General features: G+C 53.1%; 1 protein-coding gene across 9 annotated transcripts in view; it reads left to right on the top strand.

Annotated features, from left to right (window-relative positions):
- The first annotated feature begins 728 nt into the window (after nucleotides 1–728).
- Nucleotides 729–19,171, top strand: part of PLEKHA7 (pleckstrin homology domain containing A7) — a 202,431-nt gene continuing 183,988 nt past the window's right edge. For 6 of the 9 annotated variants that reach the window (XR_004903933.1, XM_036029095.1, XM_028515235.2 and 3 more), the window contains exons 1-3: nucleotides 964–1,049; nucleotides 1,163–1,239; nucleotides 1,328–1,385. Coding sequence is in view for 8 of the 9 variants with exons in the window: in XM_036029095.1 (XP_035884988.1) it covers nucleotides 964–1,049; nucleotides 1,163–1,239; nucleotides 1,328–1,385 (221 nt within the window). In the remaining variant the exon portion in view is untranslated. Of the gene's footprint in view, nucleotides 865–892; nucleotides 1,050–1,162; nucleotides 1,240–1,327; nucleotides 1,386–19,171 lie in introns of those variants that run through there. The other 3 variants (XM_036029098.1, XM_036029091.1, XM_036029093.1) reach the window with 2 other exon arrangements.

Genomic DNA, 19,171 nt, shown 5'->3' with positions numbered 1-19,171 from the left:
CTCAATTAAGTGTACACAGTAATGGAATAGTGAAGGGAGGAGGGGAACAGCCTCCCTTGGACAGAGGGGACAGGGGAGGGATCCTCCAGGAGCTGAGATGAGAGCAGAGACCTGAATATGAGAATCCTCCAGCCATAAAAAGAACCTTCCAGAGCCCCCACTAGAGGTCCCAGCTGGAGGATCTGGTTGAGGCACAGCCCAGTCCTAAGCATCTCTGTCACTTGAAGAGAACTGAAGCAGAGCCTACGATCCCTGCAAATTTAGGGCTGTATGTGTGGTGTGTGGGGGAGAGGACCTGCACCCTCCTGCTTCGCACGCATTTCAGCTGCAAACTTGGGTGAATGTAATCATGCTTGACCTGCATTAATAGACGACCTAATACGTGCCAGGGTCCAGTTAGGCACTTTATTCCATTGTTACTTCATTCAATCTACACAACAATCCCGTGTAATATTTATTATTAACTTTATTTTACAAAGGAAGCAACGGAGGCTAGGAATATGGAAGCAACCTGTTTAGGTTTACATGGATAAGAAAGACGTACAGTTCTCGGAAAGTTCTGTCGCAGGGTTCGCGTGGGGTTTACTGGGGCATTCGGGGGCGCACCCTGTTTCCGGAGTTTGCCCCCGGAGCACCGACGGCGGCCCTGGCCCCGCCCGAGTCTCGGAGCCTCAGGGGCCAAGGGGCGCGCGGCGGGCTGGGGGCGGGGAAGTCCCGGGGACAAAGGCCGCGGCCACCGCGCTCGGGCCGGCTGGTGCGGCGGTGAACTCCTGCGGACGCCGGGACCTGGTCGCACGCTCGCACCCGAAGGAGCCCGCACAGCGAGCGATGGAGCGCCCTGGGGAGCCGCCCGAGCCCGCTGAGGTCAAGCCCGCCGTCCCGCCGCCTGCACCGCCCCCTCCTCCGCCTCCGCTCCCTCCCTCCCGCCCGGCGGCGCCCGCGGCCGCTCCGGGCTCGACGAACATGGCGGCGGCGGGGATCGGGCGGGACACTTTACCTGAGCACTGGTCCTACGGCGTGTGTCGCGACGGCCGCGTCTTCTTCATCAAGTGCGGCTCGGGAACTCGGGGCCGCGGGCGGGGGCGAGGGGCCGGGCGGCGTGCGGGGCCGGGCGGGGGCCCCGGGGCGGCGGCGGCGCTAACAGGTGCACCTCTCTCCGCAGTGACCAGCTCCGCTGCACGACCTGGCTGCACCCGCGCACCGGAGAGCCCGTCAACTCCGGCCACATGATCCGCTCAGGTGGGCGCCGGCTGGTGGGGTGGGGCACTCGGGGGGGCGCGCCTCGGGCCGGCCAAATTTGACCTTAACTTTTCTCGCGTTTCCGCAGACCTGCCCCGCGGCTGGGAAGAGGGCTTCACGGAGGAGGGCGCCAGCTACTTCATCGAGTGAGTGACCGGGGCGCCGCCGCTCTCGCACCTGTGCTGCGGTGTCCCACCGGGTTCCCGCCGCGCAAATGCGCCCCCTCCTCCCGCAAGGGTCCTGAGCGAGTTGGCGCGCACAGCGCCGAGGCCGCAGATGTGTGGGGTTTTGTCTGCCCGAGTTGTGAGGCGGCCTGCAGGGAGCCCGGGGTGGGAGGCGGGGTGGGGTCCACGTCTCCGCTGAGGGACCCGGGAGGGGGTCTGGGGTCCGAGACCCGCTCGCTGCGGGGGCTGGGGCCTTCAAACTGCGCCCTGGACCCGGCTATAGGGTTGGCTTCGGGCGCTGGTGTGAGGGGTCGGACACGCCCCCCCCTTCGAGGTGTCCGGCTGCGCACAGCCCGGACCGGGATGAGCTGGGGTGGGGAGAGTAGACTAGGAGTTGCGTCCCGGGTTCGGAACCAGGGGTGGGGACGGTGAGAATGGGACAAAAGAGACGAAGGAAATTTCGTTCGGGGTGGCCTTTCTCTTCGGCCGTGTTCTCTGGAATGGTAGTGGAGAGTTGGAACCGCACCTCACCCCGCCTCTCCATTGCGAGGGCCTGCTGCAGGAGCAATGGGGGTGGGGAGGAGAACCGATTAGCCAATAATATTACTCGGACGCTGCGTGTCTCTGTAGCTTGTGCTCAACTGGGGCAATCACACTCCCGCCTTCGCTTAGTCCAGCAGTAACTTTTCTGCAAAAGCCCAGGAGCCTTTCCCCACGAGCCAAGTTATGCCAGACCTGGGTCTGTAGCAATGAAATCGAGGTGCCGTTCAGACGCTAACTCTAGTACAGTCTTTACTTTCCCACTCTGGTTATACCTGTGTTGTAATGTTTCTCTCTCTGCCTGCTCTCCTGCGAGCTCCATGAGGTCAGAAACTGCTTTTGATCCTTTGCCCCAGTGCCTGGCACAGAGTAGGCACTTGGTAAATGTTTGTTCACTGAATGAATGAGCTAGCTTCAGATCTGTCTGGACTGTGGTCTGGCCAATATTAAATGTAGTTTTGGGGACATTGAGCCAGAAGTCCTTTCTTCATCAACTTGAAAACACTGCTAGTAGGCAGTGGAGCAGCATTTTCGAAGCTCAAATAGTCCCATAAAGTCCCAGAGCCTCCCTCCTGGGTTTGGGCTCTTTCAGGATGGTTGAAATCCTGATGGATGAGCCCTGGCCGGGTAGCTGAGTTGGTTGGAGCCTCCTCCTGATAGGCCAGGATTGCAGGTTGGATCCCTCCCCCACATCCAGGTCAGGGCACATACAAGAGTCAACCAATGAATGCATAACTAAATGGAACAACAAATCAGTGTTTCCTTTTGTCTCTCTCTCTCTCTCCTTCTCCCTTTCTGTCTTTCTCTAATCAATTAAAAAAAATCCCGATGGATGAGGTTTATAGAAGTGAGTACTAGGACTGTGGTTGTGTGTGTGTGAAGTTGGTGTGACTCTCTCTCGCTCACAACTGCATCCATTGATATTTATTGGATAGTTCCAGTGTACCACACATTGCTGTAGGCATTGGGGCTACAGAAGTGAATGGGGCACACAAGGTCATGGTGCTCATGGAGCTTGCAGTCTCTCAGGGGAGGGGAGGGAGCAGAAAATAAGTAAGTAAACAATAATATTAGATGGTGAGTGGTAACTACTATGCAGAAAGATAAAATAAGGTGATGTTGCGTGACCAAGTGGCTTGGTTGGATGGGAGATTAGTGATGTTGTTTCTGAATAGGCAACCTTTACTTTAAGGTAAACATGAATGACAAAGATCCATCCTTGTGTTGAGGAGGTGGAAAAGCATTTCTGAAAGAGGGAACAGCCAGTGTGGCTGAAATTTGGTGAACAAGGGAGAAAGTGGCGTGAGAAGCCCTTACAGATAGGGGCGAGCTAAATGGCGTAAGGCTTTGCAACCCAAGGTTCATTCCAAGTCCAGTGAGATATCATTGGAGGACTTTAAGCAGTGAGAGACAGTTTGACTTGCATTTTTAGAAAGATCACTGTACCTGCTGTAGGGTGGACTGTGGGTGGGCAGCTGTAGCGGGCAGGTGGCCCTCGCTGTAATCCCGCAGGAGTTACTTACTGATGGCCTGACTGAAGGTGTAGTAGCCCTGGAGGTGGAGAGGAGTGGTTGGGTTCTGGCCCGATGGTTTGGATGCAGTCTGTGAGAGAGAGAGGGGGGACAAGGTGACTCCTAGAGGCTTGAGCCCCTGACTGGATGGTGCTCACATCACCGAGATGGGAGGGCTGGGGAGGTACAGGTTGGGTGGGGGAAGTGGGAGAACTTGTCTTGCCCTGTAACACTTGAGATGTGAACATGTCAGCTAGTCAGATGTATGCACCTGAAGCTGAGGGAGAGAGAAGATGGAGGAGATGCACTTGGGTATTATAGGTGTTGTTCAAGGCAACAGGATTATTAGATGAAGTCACCGAGAGGGTGGAGACAGAAAAAAGAAGGTGCCCCACGCCTTGGGACATAGCAGCATTTACAGGCTGGGAAAAGCGTTGGATCCAGCAGAGGAGACTGAGAAGGTCGGAGGAAGCCTCGGAGGATGAGGGCTCCCAGAAGCCTAACGGGCAAAGCCTGGTGCAGCAGGTGGAAGAGAAAGTGGAGTGAAGAAATGGAATCGGCAGTTTGGGGTGACTCTTTCAGGCAGTTTGTTACAAGCAGGTTGAGAAATTAGCTGAGAACTGGAGAGGATGTGGGTTTGAGGGAGGGATTGTAGGAGCTTGCAGAGCGCGATTTGTTGTGATGGGAATAATCCAGTGGGGAGGGAGAAGTGGACGATGCCGGAGGAGAAGGGACAGTTGCTGGAGCAGTGTTTCTGAGAGGTGGGAGGGAAGCGACCCAGGGCGGAAGTCTCATTGGTCGCAGATGGGAGCAGGGCGCATCCTCCACTGCCAGCAGGAAGGGCTGCCAGTGCCTGCACCCATGCAGGGAGCTCGATAGGTTTGGTGAGGGGAGAGGTACCCACCTCTCCTGCTTCCATGAGGTTCTAGGCAAAGTCTTGAGCTGAGGGATCTGAGGGGTGTGTAGGATCTTAGGCCATTGTCACAGCCTCCTGCCCTTCGTTTCTTTTTTTTTTCCTCTTCTGTGGCAGCTCTGTGAGGTCCCTCATGATTACCCTTCAGCAAGCTCTGGTTCCCTACCTACAGGGCCTCAGCCGAGTCCTTGCAGGCAGAGGGGACAGCAGTGTGTGTGACAGTCCCCCTGGGACCCCGTGGCAGTGGACTGTCTTTTCTGCCTCCTTCTGTGACAAATTTCGTAGTTTTTCATTTTTTACTGTTGGCACTATTACAGATGTCCCCCATTTCCCCCAGCGCTGCCCACCTCCACCCAGCCCTTGGCCTTCACCACACTGTTGTCTGTGTCCGTGGGCTATTCATATACATGTTCTTCGGCTGTGACAATTTCTTAAAGACTTAAAGGTTTGGGAGTAATTATTTTCCTTTTCTCCACTTAAAAAAAGTGCTTTGCTTCAGTCTACTTTCTTGGATGTGCCACGAGCATTTCTGAATTTTCAGGGGTTTTTTTGGTGGGGGGAGTTCTCTAGTATGGCTTAGTTCAAGGGATGAAGCATCGGCAGAGCCGAGGCTGTTTTCCCCAGTGGATCCCCGCCTGGCAAGCTGTGTGAGGTTTTCAGGGGCCACCAGTTGCTCCTGATAGTTAGCAGATGTTTGAATGCTCTCCAGAATCTGTTTCTTGAAGGAGAAAACCTTGAGCTAAGGTAGGTGGATTTCAGTTTTGGTCTCGGTACTTTGTGTCCAACTGTGGATTAACTGGGGACGAGGTATATGAGGAAGTTACCTGGTTCTCCCAATTCCAGGTGAGGGGGTGCTGACAATCCCTCTAAGAAGACCTGTGCTCTAAGACTTCGCTACTTTCCCAGGAGTCCCTTGGCCAGGTAGCAGGATGTCATAGTAATTGTGATAACACCGCTACTAACAGTAGCAGCAATAATAGTAGTTGCCATAATGTAATAGCCTCATCTTTTTCAATTTTATTTTATTTATGATTTTTATTTATTTAATTTTTGGAGAGAGGAGAGGGGAGAGAGAAAGAGGGAGAGAAACATTGATGCGTAAGGAAAACATCAACTGGGGACCTGGCCTGCAACCCAGACACGTGCTCAGACCAGGAATTGAACTAGTGACCTTTTGTTTCATAGGCCAGCACTCAATCCACTGAGCTACCCCCATTAGGGCAAATAACCTCATCTTTTCGAGTCCTTGAAAAATACCAGAAACTGTTTAAAACTATTATGTGATGTAATTCTTACAACTTGATGAAGTAGGAACTGTTACTAGTTCCATTTACTTATGTGGAAACATGTCATAATCTTGGTCATTCCAACAGCAAGGCAGTAGTTGGCTTTTTCTGGTACCTCTTCATACTTGACCCTTGTAATAGCCCTAGAAGTTGCAGAGCAGGGGCATCCTGTTCTTCAGATGATGAAACCCAGGTCCATGAAGGTTCAGTGATTTGACAGAAGTGTCCGTGCTGGGATTAGAACCACGGGTCTTCAGTCTCTAATGTGGTAACCATGGTAGCAGTGGTGGCTTCTACCCCCGGTCACCGGTGAGAGCCAGTGTCAATACTTGAAGGAGCTGCATGCCATGCACCATTGCTCCAACTCCTTAGGCTGCACCTGACCCCGTCTTGGTTTTTGCGGGGGACCGAGGCACCTGGGAAGGGCAGCCACCCTTGGCCTCCTGTGCTGACTGGTGATGGTGCATGACTCTGATCAGTAGGAAATGGAGGATGTTAATTTATTACCTAGCAAAAACAGTTTGGCAGACACAGCCTTTTCCCACATGAGACTCAGGAGGGAAAAGTTGTAGAAGAGGCTGCTGGTCATCAGGGTTTCACAGGACCCCATGGGTTGGGTTCTCCCTACGGCACGTTTTGAATAGGTCCTGAGTCCATAAGGAGGGTGAATAGCAGAGAGCAGGGGTCTTGGCTACCCTGACGGTGCCAGGGTTGCTCCTTGAAGGCAGAACCCTGCTCCACAAGCACCACTCCGAGACTTGTGCCCGTCCCGTCCCGGCACTGGACACTGAGAAGGCACCTGGTATTTACTGAAGCAGCAGTGTTTCAGGGACTCAAGGAGCTCAGTAGGTATTGCAGGTCTTGGAAAACTTTGTATTGAGGAGATCAGGGTGTCGGGGAGACCAGGCAAGGTGGAAGAGTGAAGTAGCCAGGAACAGCACCTGTCAAGGCTGGTGCCTGTTCCTCAGGCTTCTTGCGTTTAGTTTCATGCTGGCAAGAACAGCGCATAAAGCAGGAACCCAGCCTCTGACGTCTTAACCTCATGACCTCATGCTCTGTGTCTGGGGACTGGGATGTCTATTGGCCTTTGGACCCGGCTGCCCTCCCTCCCTGGTTGCCAGGTCTTGGTCCTCTGTGATGTGGCTCCAGGCAGGAAGCACCTGACTGCACAAGGTCTCACTCTCAGCTTTGGAGCCTTGGAGGGCTATCCATTATGGGTGCCATTCCCCTGTGGGTGCACATCCCCAAATGAGGGCCGTGAGTCTCTTGGGAAAGATGTTTCTGAGGGCTGGAGTAAGGCTGACTTTCCACTCCGATCCTCAGCCCCTGGGACCCAAACAAGTCCTTAGGGCAGGCCTGGCTACAGCATCTGCAGGGCCCAGTACAGAGTGAAGGTGCAGGACCACTTGTCCAAAGAGCCAAGAATATAAAGGAGTTAAAATAGAAAACTTCTGCCTTTCTTCTGCAGTTTTCCTTCTACTTGTCATGGTGTTTTATTTGCTATTTAATGTCATTCTGAGTAAAAATAAATGGATTGTTAGCATAAATCTTATGGTTCATCTCTATATTGTGGAATATAACATTTAAATGCAAATATCAGGGCATTGGCCTCGTAGGGTGAATCACCACACCACCATGCACCACTCTGAGATGCCACAGCGCAGGAGTGCCGGTGCTCCAGTCCCCTGGGACAGGAGTGAGCAGCAGGGAGGCTGGGCGCAGGGAGGCTGGGCCCTCGGAGGCTGGGAATGGGCAGTTAAGAACCTGTCTCAGGGAGGCAGGGAGTGGGGACTGGCGTGAGCCAAGGCTTCAAGCCTCCTTCAGAAGCGTTAACCCTTCTAGAGACAATGCTAAATATCTAGAGTGTGTTTTTGTATTCAGCAAGCCTGTTTTTGAGTCTGACATTACAGGGAGGGAGGAGGAGTTGGGGGGTGAAGGCTGAACTAGGGGTGACAGAATGTCCAGGTGAGGACCCTAGCACGCGGTAGACACCAAGTGCAGAAGGCCGTTCAGGAGAGCCTGTGAGTGCTGGATGGCCCAGGAAGCCACCCTCTTGAGGTTTAATTATGCTGTCAGCCAAGGGACAGTCGTTCAGGCCACCCCAGGAAGAATGTTGCCACATGTTCCTCCCCCAACGAAATTTCACTGAACTTCACGTCAGTGACGTTTGTCCTGCAGGGTGCCAGCCTGTGGGTTCAGGTAGTTGTCATCTTTCTTGCTGACGTGTCTCCGCGAATGGTAGTCCCAGAAACTTTATTTCAAACCAGAGAGCAACTCCTCTGGAAAGAATTTCTGGGAAACTCACAGCTCACATTTATTTATCGATTGATTTATTGTATTGCTCACACAGCTACATCTGTTTTAAAGGGAAGTTTTGAAACCTCTTGTTACAAGTTAAGAAATGGTTCTCCCAGGTTGGCGAGTTTGGGCATAATCCCACACTTCATGTTTCATGTCCTGGTTGTTTTTAGCAAGGGCAGAAACCGACGTGCGGATCGAAACGTCAGGTTCTGGGCAGGAGGAACAAGAGCGGCGTTGTGCAGAATGCTGATGGAAGGGGTGAGAGCCTCGGTGCGCGCCACGGTCTCAGAGTCACCCCAGGAAAGATCTGGGAACAGCTCTTGAAGAAACTGGTCACCGGTTTCTTTGGAAGGCTCTTTTAAATTTTTTTCCCTAGAGAAAGGACGGGGGTGGGCCTGAGGGGAGAGGCGTTAGCCCCGACCCGCAGGGCTGGGTGTGCAAGGAGGGTGGGTGCTGGCTTCCTGTGCTCTGCTGGCAGTCTTTCCATTCTCTTCAGACTGATGGGAGTGAATTTTGGCTTCTAAGACTGCAGGCTTTGGAAAAAGGAGTTTATTTTATTTCCAGTTATAGTTGACATTCAAGATCGTATTAATTTCAGGTACACAACAGCAGAGTGGTTAGACATTTAGATGATTTACAAAGTGACCCTTCTGATAAGTCTTGCACCTGCCTAACAGTGTTCACAGTTAGTACAGTACTGTCGACCGCATTCCCGACGCCGTACTTTACCTCCCCGGGACTGGTCTGTAACTGTCAGTCTGTCCTGCTCTGTCCCTCCACCTTTTCGTCCATCCCCCCAAGCCCTCTCCCATGGGGCCACCATCAGTTTATTCTCCAATCTATGGATTTGTTTCTGTTTTATTTGTTCATTGTGTTTCTTAGATTCCACAGATAAGTGACATCATATGGTCCTTACCTTTCTCTGTCTGACGTACTTAACTCGGCGCGCTGTTGCACATGGCAAGGTTTTATTCTTTTTACGCCCAAGTCATACTCCGTTGTGTTAAGTGCCTCATAAAAAGGAGGTTATTTTAGAAAGCACTTCGTGGTGCGGACTGCTTGGTGATTTAACGAGGGGCCTTCTCCGGTATTCTGCCTCTTCTGAAGAGAGCCTGGTTTGAATCTTTTTGTGCAGCCTGAGACAGCAGCATCTCGGCAAACCGGCGTGAGTAAATATTGGCAGACGGAAAGACAGGGAGGAGTGTGGTTGTATTTGCCCGTTGTTTTTAAATGGCTGTCAAAACATTTCCATTTAGCTTTTCTGAAAGGAGAAGTGTTTTGGGTTAATGTTGCATTGTTTACTGAGTGCTTCACGAACATTATCTGCTTGGAGGCTCCCAGTTATTGGGGAGTTCAGTGCAGAAATGTGGGCGCAGAGCGATGAAGCCGCAGGCGGTATCAGTGCAGCTTGGGCTCAGGGAAGAGGCGGACCTGCGGTGGTCTCGGATCGGAGCTGCTCGGACTTCTTGACCGCAGCCCCAGTCACAGAAGAGGATGAGGTTGGCTCGCCTGGGAGACTGGGTGGTAGGAAATGCCCTCAAAATGTTGGTTCCACGCAAAACTTCATGTACACTTTACCCTCAGTTTGACTTGTAAAGCCCCCTTCCATGTCTCCCACTAACGATCGGCACTTCGGCAGCGCTGCATCGTGCTGGTCGTACGGCGTGGTGTTTCCCTAAACAGAAACGTGTGCCTCCAGGGGCACCAGTTCCCCTGCTCAGTATCAAGGGACCAGGACGTGTGGGGAGACCGCTCACTGGCTTTGCAGCCTGCCTGGGCTCTGGGTGTCCAAAGCGGAACGTACAGGCCTTGAGGAAGATGACAGCAGCAGCTGTCGTGAGCTCGGGTCATCTTTTGCCAGGACTGAGTGGTGCCAGACCTCCTCACTGTCTTGCACGTGTCCTGCTCACAGTCACCTGGAAGCAGGCCTGGCAGCAGGGTTGCTTTTCCTGGGAGCCCAGAGCAAAGCCAGGCACCTCATCATGCAGAGAAACGCACAAGCGTTGTGTGTGTGGTGGTAGCCTGTGAAGGACGCAGTGGGTAGGTGCACGGACTCCGGATTCCTGGGTTCTGATTCCAGCTCCACCACTTACAGCTCGCTGACCTGGGTAGGTTACCTACTCCCTTTAAGCCTCACTTCCTCACCAGTAAACAGGGGATAAATGTGAGAAGCATAAGAATTAATCGATGGAGAGGGTTTAGCCAGTACCATAGTAAGTGCCCAATAAATTCGAGCTCCTCTCTTGTATGTCCACACAACTGTGAGATGGGGTGGAGGCGTGAATTCTCAACCCTAAACTCAGCTGCTGCAGGAGAGTCTGGGTGTTTGAACTGGGGTTGCCTGTGTTGGGAGCATGCCAACTGTAGGGCTACTGAGAAATTGGTTTGGACCCATAAAAACTGCATAACGATTGTGGTTATTAAAAAGATGTCCTTGAAGTATCGCTCTGAAGTGGCCGAGGAAAACACACTGTATGTGCCTGTACAGGGGAGTGGGTGACGGAGCAGATGGGACGAAATGTTAACAGGGGTGAGTCTGCGTGAGGGCTATGTGGGGGTTCTTTGTACTATTCTTGTAACTTTTCTGTAAATTTGAAGTGATTTCCAAATAAAAAGTTAACTTAGAAACAGTACTATGTCCATCAAGGGCACACTGTCCCAAGGCTGTGGGCTCTTTGTCCACGCTGCAGGGACCTGGGGGCAAAGAGCCCTGGGTAATGAGGAGGTGTGAAGGTGGCTCCCAACCAGGCACTCTTCTCCTGGGCACCCAGAGGGCTGCACAGATGTCTGCCCCTTAATCTGGGCGGCCGCCTGGTTATCAGCTCTGGCAGCTGAAGGACAGACTTGCTGTCTGGGGCTGCCTGGGCCACAGATGTCAGCAGTGATAATCTTCGAGGTGCTCTATACTAGTCGAAAACATACACATTCCTTTTAGAGGCAGGTATTTTTACTGTCCTCGTTTTACAGGTCAAGCAGTTGAGTGAGACCTGCAGTGGGGGAAGGGTAAAAGATCTTCCCCAGGCCAGAGAAAGCATCAGTGGGGGAGCTGGGACTCGAGCCTGAGTCTCCTTGGCTCTGAGTTTGTGTGCTGTTCCTGTGGTCTGATATCAGGTGTCCTCTGGCTCCTGTGGCCACCCGCTCTGCCCTGAGACCTCCCACAGGGTCTGTTCCACAAACCTGGCCCTCCGAATCTGTCTTGATGATGCCGAGACAGAGCCCCCGTGCACCTCTCTCTTCAAATCCCCCACAGGATGGAAGGGTGATGATGGGTGGGGTGGATGGCCCCCAGGTGGGGCAGCGGGTGGGTCCCCGGTGCTCTGGGGAATGCACCCTCCCAACCTACCCGCAGGGTCAGCTGGCCGACCATAGCTTAGGGGCTGGTGAGCCTCTTAAGCCTGCTTACAGCCAGGCTGTTTCTCAGGTTCTGCCGGAAGAGCATTTTCCAATGACACGACCAGTGTTTTCAGAGTCTCTCAGGGGCTTTTCCTGCCAAGGCAGAGCCCTGACCCTCTCGAGGTCTGACAGCTTGCGGTTAGCATGCAGTCTCTTCCGGGGCTGCTGGCTACCTCCTGTGCTTCCTTGAACAGTGCAGTGCAGGCAGGGTGGGCAGTGTGTTGGGGGAAGGAGGCGGGCCCATTTCATGCCCATTCCCAGGCCCTTGCTGCACAGCCTCCTGCCTTCTCTCCCCCGGATGAAATGGGATGAGCCTGTCTCCTCAGAAGGAGGGGAGCCAGAGCAGTGTTTTAGATTAATGCAGTGACCTCTGCAATAATCATACTCTCTCCGCTTGCAAACTCAGTTGTCTGTGTTGTCCACAGATGGCATCAGTGTATCTCCCTAAGGGGTGGTGAGCCCTGTATCAGTGAAGCAGTTTATTCAGAGGCTTTTGGTTCAGGATTCATCCATTCAGCCTCCAGACTTTGATGAAGCATCTACTATGTGCCCGTCTTCACAGTGGGTGATGTGAGAGAAGTAGAAGACACCACCTCCGCCCTCCAGCAGTGCCCAATCCAGAAGAGAGGGACGGTGGACGGTGTCCGTGTGGGTGATTGGGGCTGGGAGCCTGAGGAGGGGCCCCCAGGGAGCTCCAGAGGGCGAGTGTGAGGAAGGCCAGGCAGCTGTGGGGCAGAGCGAGGGCAGCCAGTGGGAGAGGCAGGGAAAGAAATGCAGAGGAGCTGGGGGGCGAGGGTGTGTGTGCGCCCCTGTCTGCATCAGGAAGACGCTGGTGCTAAGTTGAGGAGTAGGGCCCTGGACACCTGGGCTTCGGGAGAGTGGAGTCATCAGGAATGTGGCCCCGGGGGTTTTCCGACTCCTGTGTCTGGATGGTGGTGTCACATAGGGGTTACCAGCCAGGAATCCTGGAGTCTGAGTGTCTGGGTTGACATCTTGGCTCAGCTGCTAGTGTGGGCGGGGTGCTGAAAGCTCTCTGTGCCTTCAGATGTTTCTTCATCTGTAAAATGGGGACGATGACCGTGCTGCCAATTTAGAACAGTGCCCACCATATCGTCCATGCTGTACAAGAACCCAGCATTATCATGACCACTCCTGGAACCAAAGCCCCTTCCGAGGGTGGCATGTGGTGCGACCAGCAGAGGGGCTGCGGTTTGCTCTCTCCGGGGAAACCTGAGAGACCAGGGAAGCCTGGGGAGAGCTGTGCTTTCCTGTTGCGACTTGTCTCCAAAAGGAAGCTGAGCACTTGGACATGGTCGGTGCTGTATGTCAGAGGAGGGTCCTTGTCCTCAAAGCCCCGTGTGCTGTGTCCAAGCAGAGAGGGATGCATCGATGTCTCGTACCTATGATGGACACATTTTCCATGGGGGGGGGCAGTTTTGATTTACTGCCCACCCACCCCCACTCCCTCCCCTAGCGAGAGGGTTTCTAAGTATTAGTATCGGTGTTTGCCCTGCCTGGCAGGGCATCTAGCTTTTTTTTTTTTTTTTAGGCAATACCCACGAACTTCTAGAGGGTAGGCCTGGGACTCAGCATTAGCACAAACTCCGTGAAAGTGAAAATGTCTCAGAGCTTCAACTTCCCGAACTTACAGTAATGACAGTGCTGCTTTCCTCCCACGTGTTGTTTGGGGATTAAATGTGATAGCCTATTTGAAGCTCCTAGCATGCTATTTGGCCCCCAGTTGGTGCTCAGGCGTTGGGAGCCCTTCTGTTTACAGGAGGGTGCTTGTTAGAACTGATTGGATGGAGCTATGGGAAGGCCTGCAGGCAGTGTCAGTAGGGCACAGCTGTCTGTAACGCTCACCCCATTACCCAGGGTAGACCCCCGAGAGCCAGGCTCTCTGGTGGCCTCTGGTTTCCTTCACAGAGTTTGGGAATGCTCTGCCCTCTCCTTTACCCAGATGCTGCTCCCGGTCACACAGGTTGCTAATGGGGCTAGACTTGTAGGGGACCACTGAATGGGGACTGTGCCTTCCTGTGGGGGTGGGGGTGGACTGACTATTCCACATCCCAGAACCCTGTGACCACTCAGAGGTCCTCCTGCGGGCAGAGGAGGGGCTGAGGCGAGGGGTGGGTTGTTCTGGGTGATTGACATTGATAGCAGAGCAGCAAGGGGGCTGCGGTTGATTGAGAAGAGGGAGCTCTTCCTCTGTGTGAGAGAATAAACGTGTCCCGGCAGACGGCAGCAATGATGATGATGATGAGTAAGCTGTAGAGGTTTCTGGGGTTGCAGTCTTCCCTGAGCTGGTCCTGGGGCAGAAGGGGCAGAGGCAGGATTGTGACTCAGCACCAGGAACAGCTCACCAGCAACCTGGGGACTGTGTCGGGCACAGATTGGTACTCCACCAGGTCCGTGTGGGTGAGCTAATCTGCTGTTTGGCATGGGCAGACGCAGGAGAAGAGAGGCCTGATTGGAGTTGGGAGTTCCCTGGGGTTTGTAAGCTCATGGGGTGGCGGGGGACAAAAGGTCAGTGGTCAGGGCTCCGGGTAGGGAAAATGCTTCCCTTCCCTGCCCGTGAAAGCGTTTGGAAAAAAAAATTTTTTTCCAACACGTTTTGACCTGGGGATTCAAAGAAACAGATAGATGAATGCTGTGAAGCCAAATAGTTATAATCACTGTGCACATTAATGCACTTCTAAATGGAATTGGTGGTACCTGAAATTACGTCCATTGGCGGAGGCGTTGAGTCATTATGTATTTTGCAGCCCCGGCGTGTGGGTGGGAGCTGGAGACGGCCTCTGCTTTGACTTCTCCTACAGCGCTCGCAGCTGAAAACGCGTGGACGTGTTTGTGTGCTCGGCACCAGATGGTTTCTGAAACTCCGAGGGGGTATTAATTCTTGGGGGAGAGGAAAGCAATTGGCTTCCTACTCTGTGTACAGATAGATATTTAAATTAGACTCCAAGGCACACACTCTTTCTTTCTGACTCTGCACCTGTCCAAGGAGCCCAGGGCCTGGAGCTGCAATAATCTATCTGTGAGCGAAGACCTTGCTGGGCCTGTGGACAGGCAGGACCGTTGATGCTCATGGCCCCCTTGAGTCAGTAGAAAGATTTGAGAATTTTGTCCCCCTCTATGGTCTGTGCTGGATTTTGCTTGTTTTGGGGGTGCAGTAAGCTGAGCGCTGGGGCAGAGGGACTGTCGCTCTGAGAAGCCAGTTGCTTCTGTAGAGTCCCTCTGTATTTATTTATTTATTTATTTTGCAAGTGTCTGCAGTGCTCACCATGCTCACTGTTCCAACCGTCTGGTCAGCCCCGCAGGGTAGGTCCTATTGGGATCATTTCACAGACCAGGAAGGTGAGGTTACGGAACCTGTCAAACGGTTGTAGGTGGCCAGGCTGGGATCAGCCTCAGTGGACCTTAACCGGGGTCCTCTCAGTCCCTTTGTGCCCTGCTTGGCCTGTCCCCACCCTGCCCTGTGGTGGACTGGGCTGTGGAGGCTGGCTGTGGTTTGTCTCAGGGAGACGCTCAGGTTGGACACAAGTCCCTTGAGGGACTGTGGCCATAGAGTGGGAGGTGAGGGCACGGGCTGGACCGTTGGCCCAGGACTGACCAGGGGCAAACCCTGTGAGGCCTTCTGTGGAGTCGGCTCCTGGACAGAGTCCTGGCTGGTCTGGTGGGAATGGTCATCCCCTTGCCACCAGGACGCACACGTCCAATTAGAACGAGGCCCCTGGACCTCATGCTGGGCCCCAGGGCAGGTGGATGCTCAGACTCCTGCCAGGGGGCCGCACCCTGAGCTCAGAGACTCTGAGGCAGTCCCGCCCCAAGGGGAAAGAAGATTTTGAAAATAAACTCCTTTCATAGTGAAAAGATTTGGCCTTTTGAGGAGAGTTAGCACGAAAACCTCACTCTAATGCTTTCCTGCAGCCTCTGGGTTGTTGCCCAGGCCCTTGTCCCTGGACATTCCTGGTGGAGGAGAGGAGGCTGTCTGTGAGATTAAGCAGGAGAAAGTGGCTGGTCCCTTCTGCCCCCATAGGGGCCTCCGAGGTGTTGTGAGGGGTGTGGTGATGGGGGCAATGGCCACCTGGGGGAGGAGTACGGCTGTCCTTCGCTCAGAAGCACAGCTTCGGGACAGTGGGTGCCGACAGGTCCACAACCCGCGCCAGCAGGGAAGGCCCGGGGAGCTGGGGTCCGGCACCTGCTGGCAGAGAGCCAGGAACTGAGCTTTTAAGTTACACTAAGCATTCTGTGGCCCAGGGTACTTTGTCCTTGCTGAGGACCTTAGGTTCTTTCTAAATTTTTGAAGAAGTTGTATGCCCGAGGTGTGACTACCCACTGGGACCTGCCCAGGTAGGAATTAATGATCAGATCACCTTGTCAGATACTCTCCACAGAACCCCTGTTTTTCACCCACAATTCCCCCTTTTGGTCGTAAATCAATCTGAAAATGCATTGATGACCAGCCTTTCAGTTGGAAGGACCTTAAGTTCTTTACTTCCTTCCTACAGTTTGGTAGCATTCCCCTGGCTCTCCTGTCCCTGCCCATTTGGTTGGAAGCCTTTCCGGAAAGCTCTGCCTGCCTGGTGTGTGCTATTAGGAGGGACAGGCAGAGGGACCACCTCCCTAGGCTACTGTCTCTGAGTTGAGTGCTTCTGACTAGACTCAGCCTCACACGCAGCCCACTGTTCCCACTGCAGACTTTAGACGGGGCAGCTCTGGGATGCAGAGTGAGTGCCTAGGCTTGCTGGCCCGCCTCTGTGGCTGTGGGACCCAGGTGAGTTATTTCACCTTTAAATAAAATGGGGCGAACACTGGTGTCCACCCCGTGGGTCTTCTGCAGTGATTAAATGAGAATAATACATGTAAAGTACTCGGTTCCCAGAACATAGTGTAGTTCAGTAAATTTTAGCAAGTATTGGGTTGGCCAAAAAGTTTGTGTGATTTTTTTTCCCATAAAATAGAAGACATGTTTTTCATTTTCACCAATAACTTTATTGATTTGGATATTTTGCGTATGTCGGCTATCTCCTGCCTGGTGTCACATTGATTGTTCTCAATGAATACCTTGATTTGATTGCCATCGACTTCATCTGGTCTACCTGACCGTGGAGCATCGTTGTCCGGAGAGAAATCTCCAGCATGAAACTTTGCAAATTACTTTTGACACGTTCGATCACATTTGATCAGTCACAGCACCTTCTGCATACACTGCACAAATCTTTTTCTGCATTTTAGTTGCGTTCGTTTTTACCTTTCTTGAATAATAGTGCATAATATGCTGAAAATGTTGCTTATTTCCTACCATCTTCAATATTAAAATGGCTACACAAAAATTCACCGATTTTGATAAGTTTTTTAAAATGCATGCTGATATGACAGCTGTCACAATACAATCTAACAAAATTGTTTCAAATGAGCTGTAGACAACCAAGTGCTACTAGAGCCATCTTATGGGAAAAACCAAACAACCTTTTTGGCCAACCCAGTATTTTCCTTAATACCAGGTATTTTATCTTTTCTCTGTCATGGCTCCACTGGTCTAAATATACGTGGCTAATTCCTTGTCTCATGTTCTGTAGGGTCACGTCTTCCGGCATACCCAGCAGGTACCTGTGCATACTGTCCGGCTCAGATTCTGTTATGGGCATTTTCTAATAGAGGGCATTGAATGTCTTGATGGGTTTCACCAAAGGGTTAAAAACGTCCAACTCTACTCCTTTTTAACCACCGGTGTACCCTAATCAGGACCTTGGCTGTTAGAGCTGACGGTTTCCGCAGTGTGGGCACAGTTGCAGCCGAGGTCGTGTCTGACGTGAGCTCCGGCTGGCTTCCCCTGGGCCAGGGGGAAAATAGCTCCGGTTAGAATGGAAATCAGACTGGAGAGGGGAGGCCAGGTTTAGTTAAGTATTTCCATATCCATCTTTGCCGTGTACCTGACGCCATATTGGTTATTCTCTGGGGGACATCAGGGCTGGTGAAGATGTCCACACCGATTCAGGTGATAGGACGTCTGGTGGGGTGTGATTAGGTGTCAGGATAAGTAGCACAGGTGCAGCGTGGAGAGGAACGTCTAGGAGGAGATAATTCAAGAGCAGGATGAGTCAGGGGAGGCTCGGAGGGTCTTGTGAGCTGGAAGAGATTGGGAGGGGGCTGAGGAAGAGTGGGTGCCTCAGTCAGGGGACCAGCACTCATAATGCAGGGGCTGCTTCATTTAACAGACTTTTGCTGGGCACTCAGTGCGGGCCAAGCACTGGCCTGGCCCTGCAGATACCTAAATGAGTAAAGCAGAGCAGAGCAAACAGCACTGAGAGGCAGGGTGGACCAGCGCTTGGGAGTATGGTCTGGTGCAGGGTTGTCCCAGCCCTGCCGCTTACTAGCTTGTGGATCCCGAGCAAGTTGTATAATCTGGAGCCTCAGTTTCCTCATCTGCAAAACGGGGATAATAATAATTGTGGTGGGAACTAACTGAGTTAATATAAAGAACTCAGGACAGTCTCTTTTTTTTGTTTGTTTTTTGAGAGTCCTTTTATTCAAGCTGGGGATAGTGAAACAAAGGAAGGGCTTGGGTAAAAGAAGCAACAGGAGGGCCTAGGCGGGGCTGCTTTGGCTCCCTGGAAATATTATAGGGAAGAAGGGAGCCAAGGTGGGCTGTTTTTAGCTCACAGAAAAGCCAGAGAAAAGGAGGCCTTGAAGTAAGGTTCAGCAGGTGAGCAGGGACAAACTGCCACTGCCTGCTGCTCCCCTGGTTGTAAGTCTCATGGGGACCCTCAGAACTTAGGGAGAAAACATGGAGATGCGCACCTGGGGAAGAAAGGCGTGGGCGTGCTCCAGGGAGAGCCCAGGTAACCGTCTTGAATATAGGGAAGTGCTGTGGCGTGCTGGCTGCCATCAGCACTGGAATATGAGCTTCGTTTCGTTTGTTGTGTTCATTGCTGTATCGCTGGCTCCCAGAAGGCATCTGGTCAGAGTAGGCATTCAGTTAATGAATCAAAGTGTCCCTGGTGTCCTGAAAGATCCTGTGCTCTGGTGGGGACACAGATATGTCAGCAGCTAGAGGGTACCGTGGAAATGATTTGGTAGGGGAGCACGGGGACTTGGAGAGGTTCAGAGGTTGGGCGGCCAGGGAAGGCTTGGCAGGTGGGTAGGGGAGCCTGGGCCGGACCTTGGAAAGCAAGTAGGGATTTGTCAGGTGATGGCTTTGGATGTTCAGGGGAGAGGAAGCAGCTTGGACAGAGCCGTGGGAGAGGATGGCACGTTCAGGGACGTTGAGAGAGGAAGGAGACTGAGAAAGGGCTGCTCAGAGACGCTGGGGCTCTGTCCCTGGGGTGATGCGGATCCAGGGCTGCGGCAGGGGTGTGCCCGGGGCCCCACCACGGTTGCGGGAGGAAAGTGGGATGTACGGGGGCTGGCAGTCATTCTCCCAGACTCCAGCTCGGGGGTGTGGCTGGAGGAAGTAGGTTGGAGCCTATGACAGGTCCCGCCCGGCAGGTGAGGGGTTTGGCCTCTGAAGGAGGAGAAGCGGGGTAACCCACACCGCTGCCTGGCAGCGCTCCTGCCTTCAACTAGAAGAGACAGAGATAAAGAGTGGGTGGTGTAAGTGTCCGAACGGTGACCTACTTAAAACCTGACCCCCTAAAACTGAGGGCAACAGCCGAGCTCACCCTCACTCGAACACCAGTGCCGTCCAAGGGGCCACGGCCGAGGGCTCAGCTCTGGGGATGGACGGAAGTCCTGTCATCGGTGGCCGCTGTCTCACCCTGTCGACAGAGCCTGGTTCCCAGGCCTGTGTGCTCAGGGCTTCTTGGGGATAGTGAGGTGAAG

This window comes from Phyllostomus discolor, chromosome 6, assembly GCF_004126475.2.
Source record: "Phyllostomus discolor isolate MPI-MPIP mPhyDis1 chromosome 6, mPhyDis1.pri.v3, whole genome shotgun sequence".
Taxonomy (NCBI): domain Eukaryota; kingdom Metazoa; phylum Chordata; class Mammalia; order Chiroptera; family Phyllostomidae; genus Phyllostomus; species Phyllostomus discolor.
This window is presented reverse-complemented; position numbering and strand designations above follow the sequence as displayed.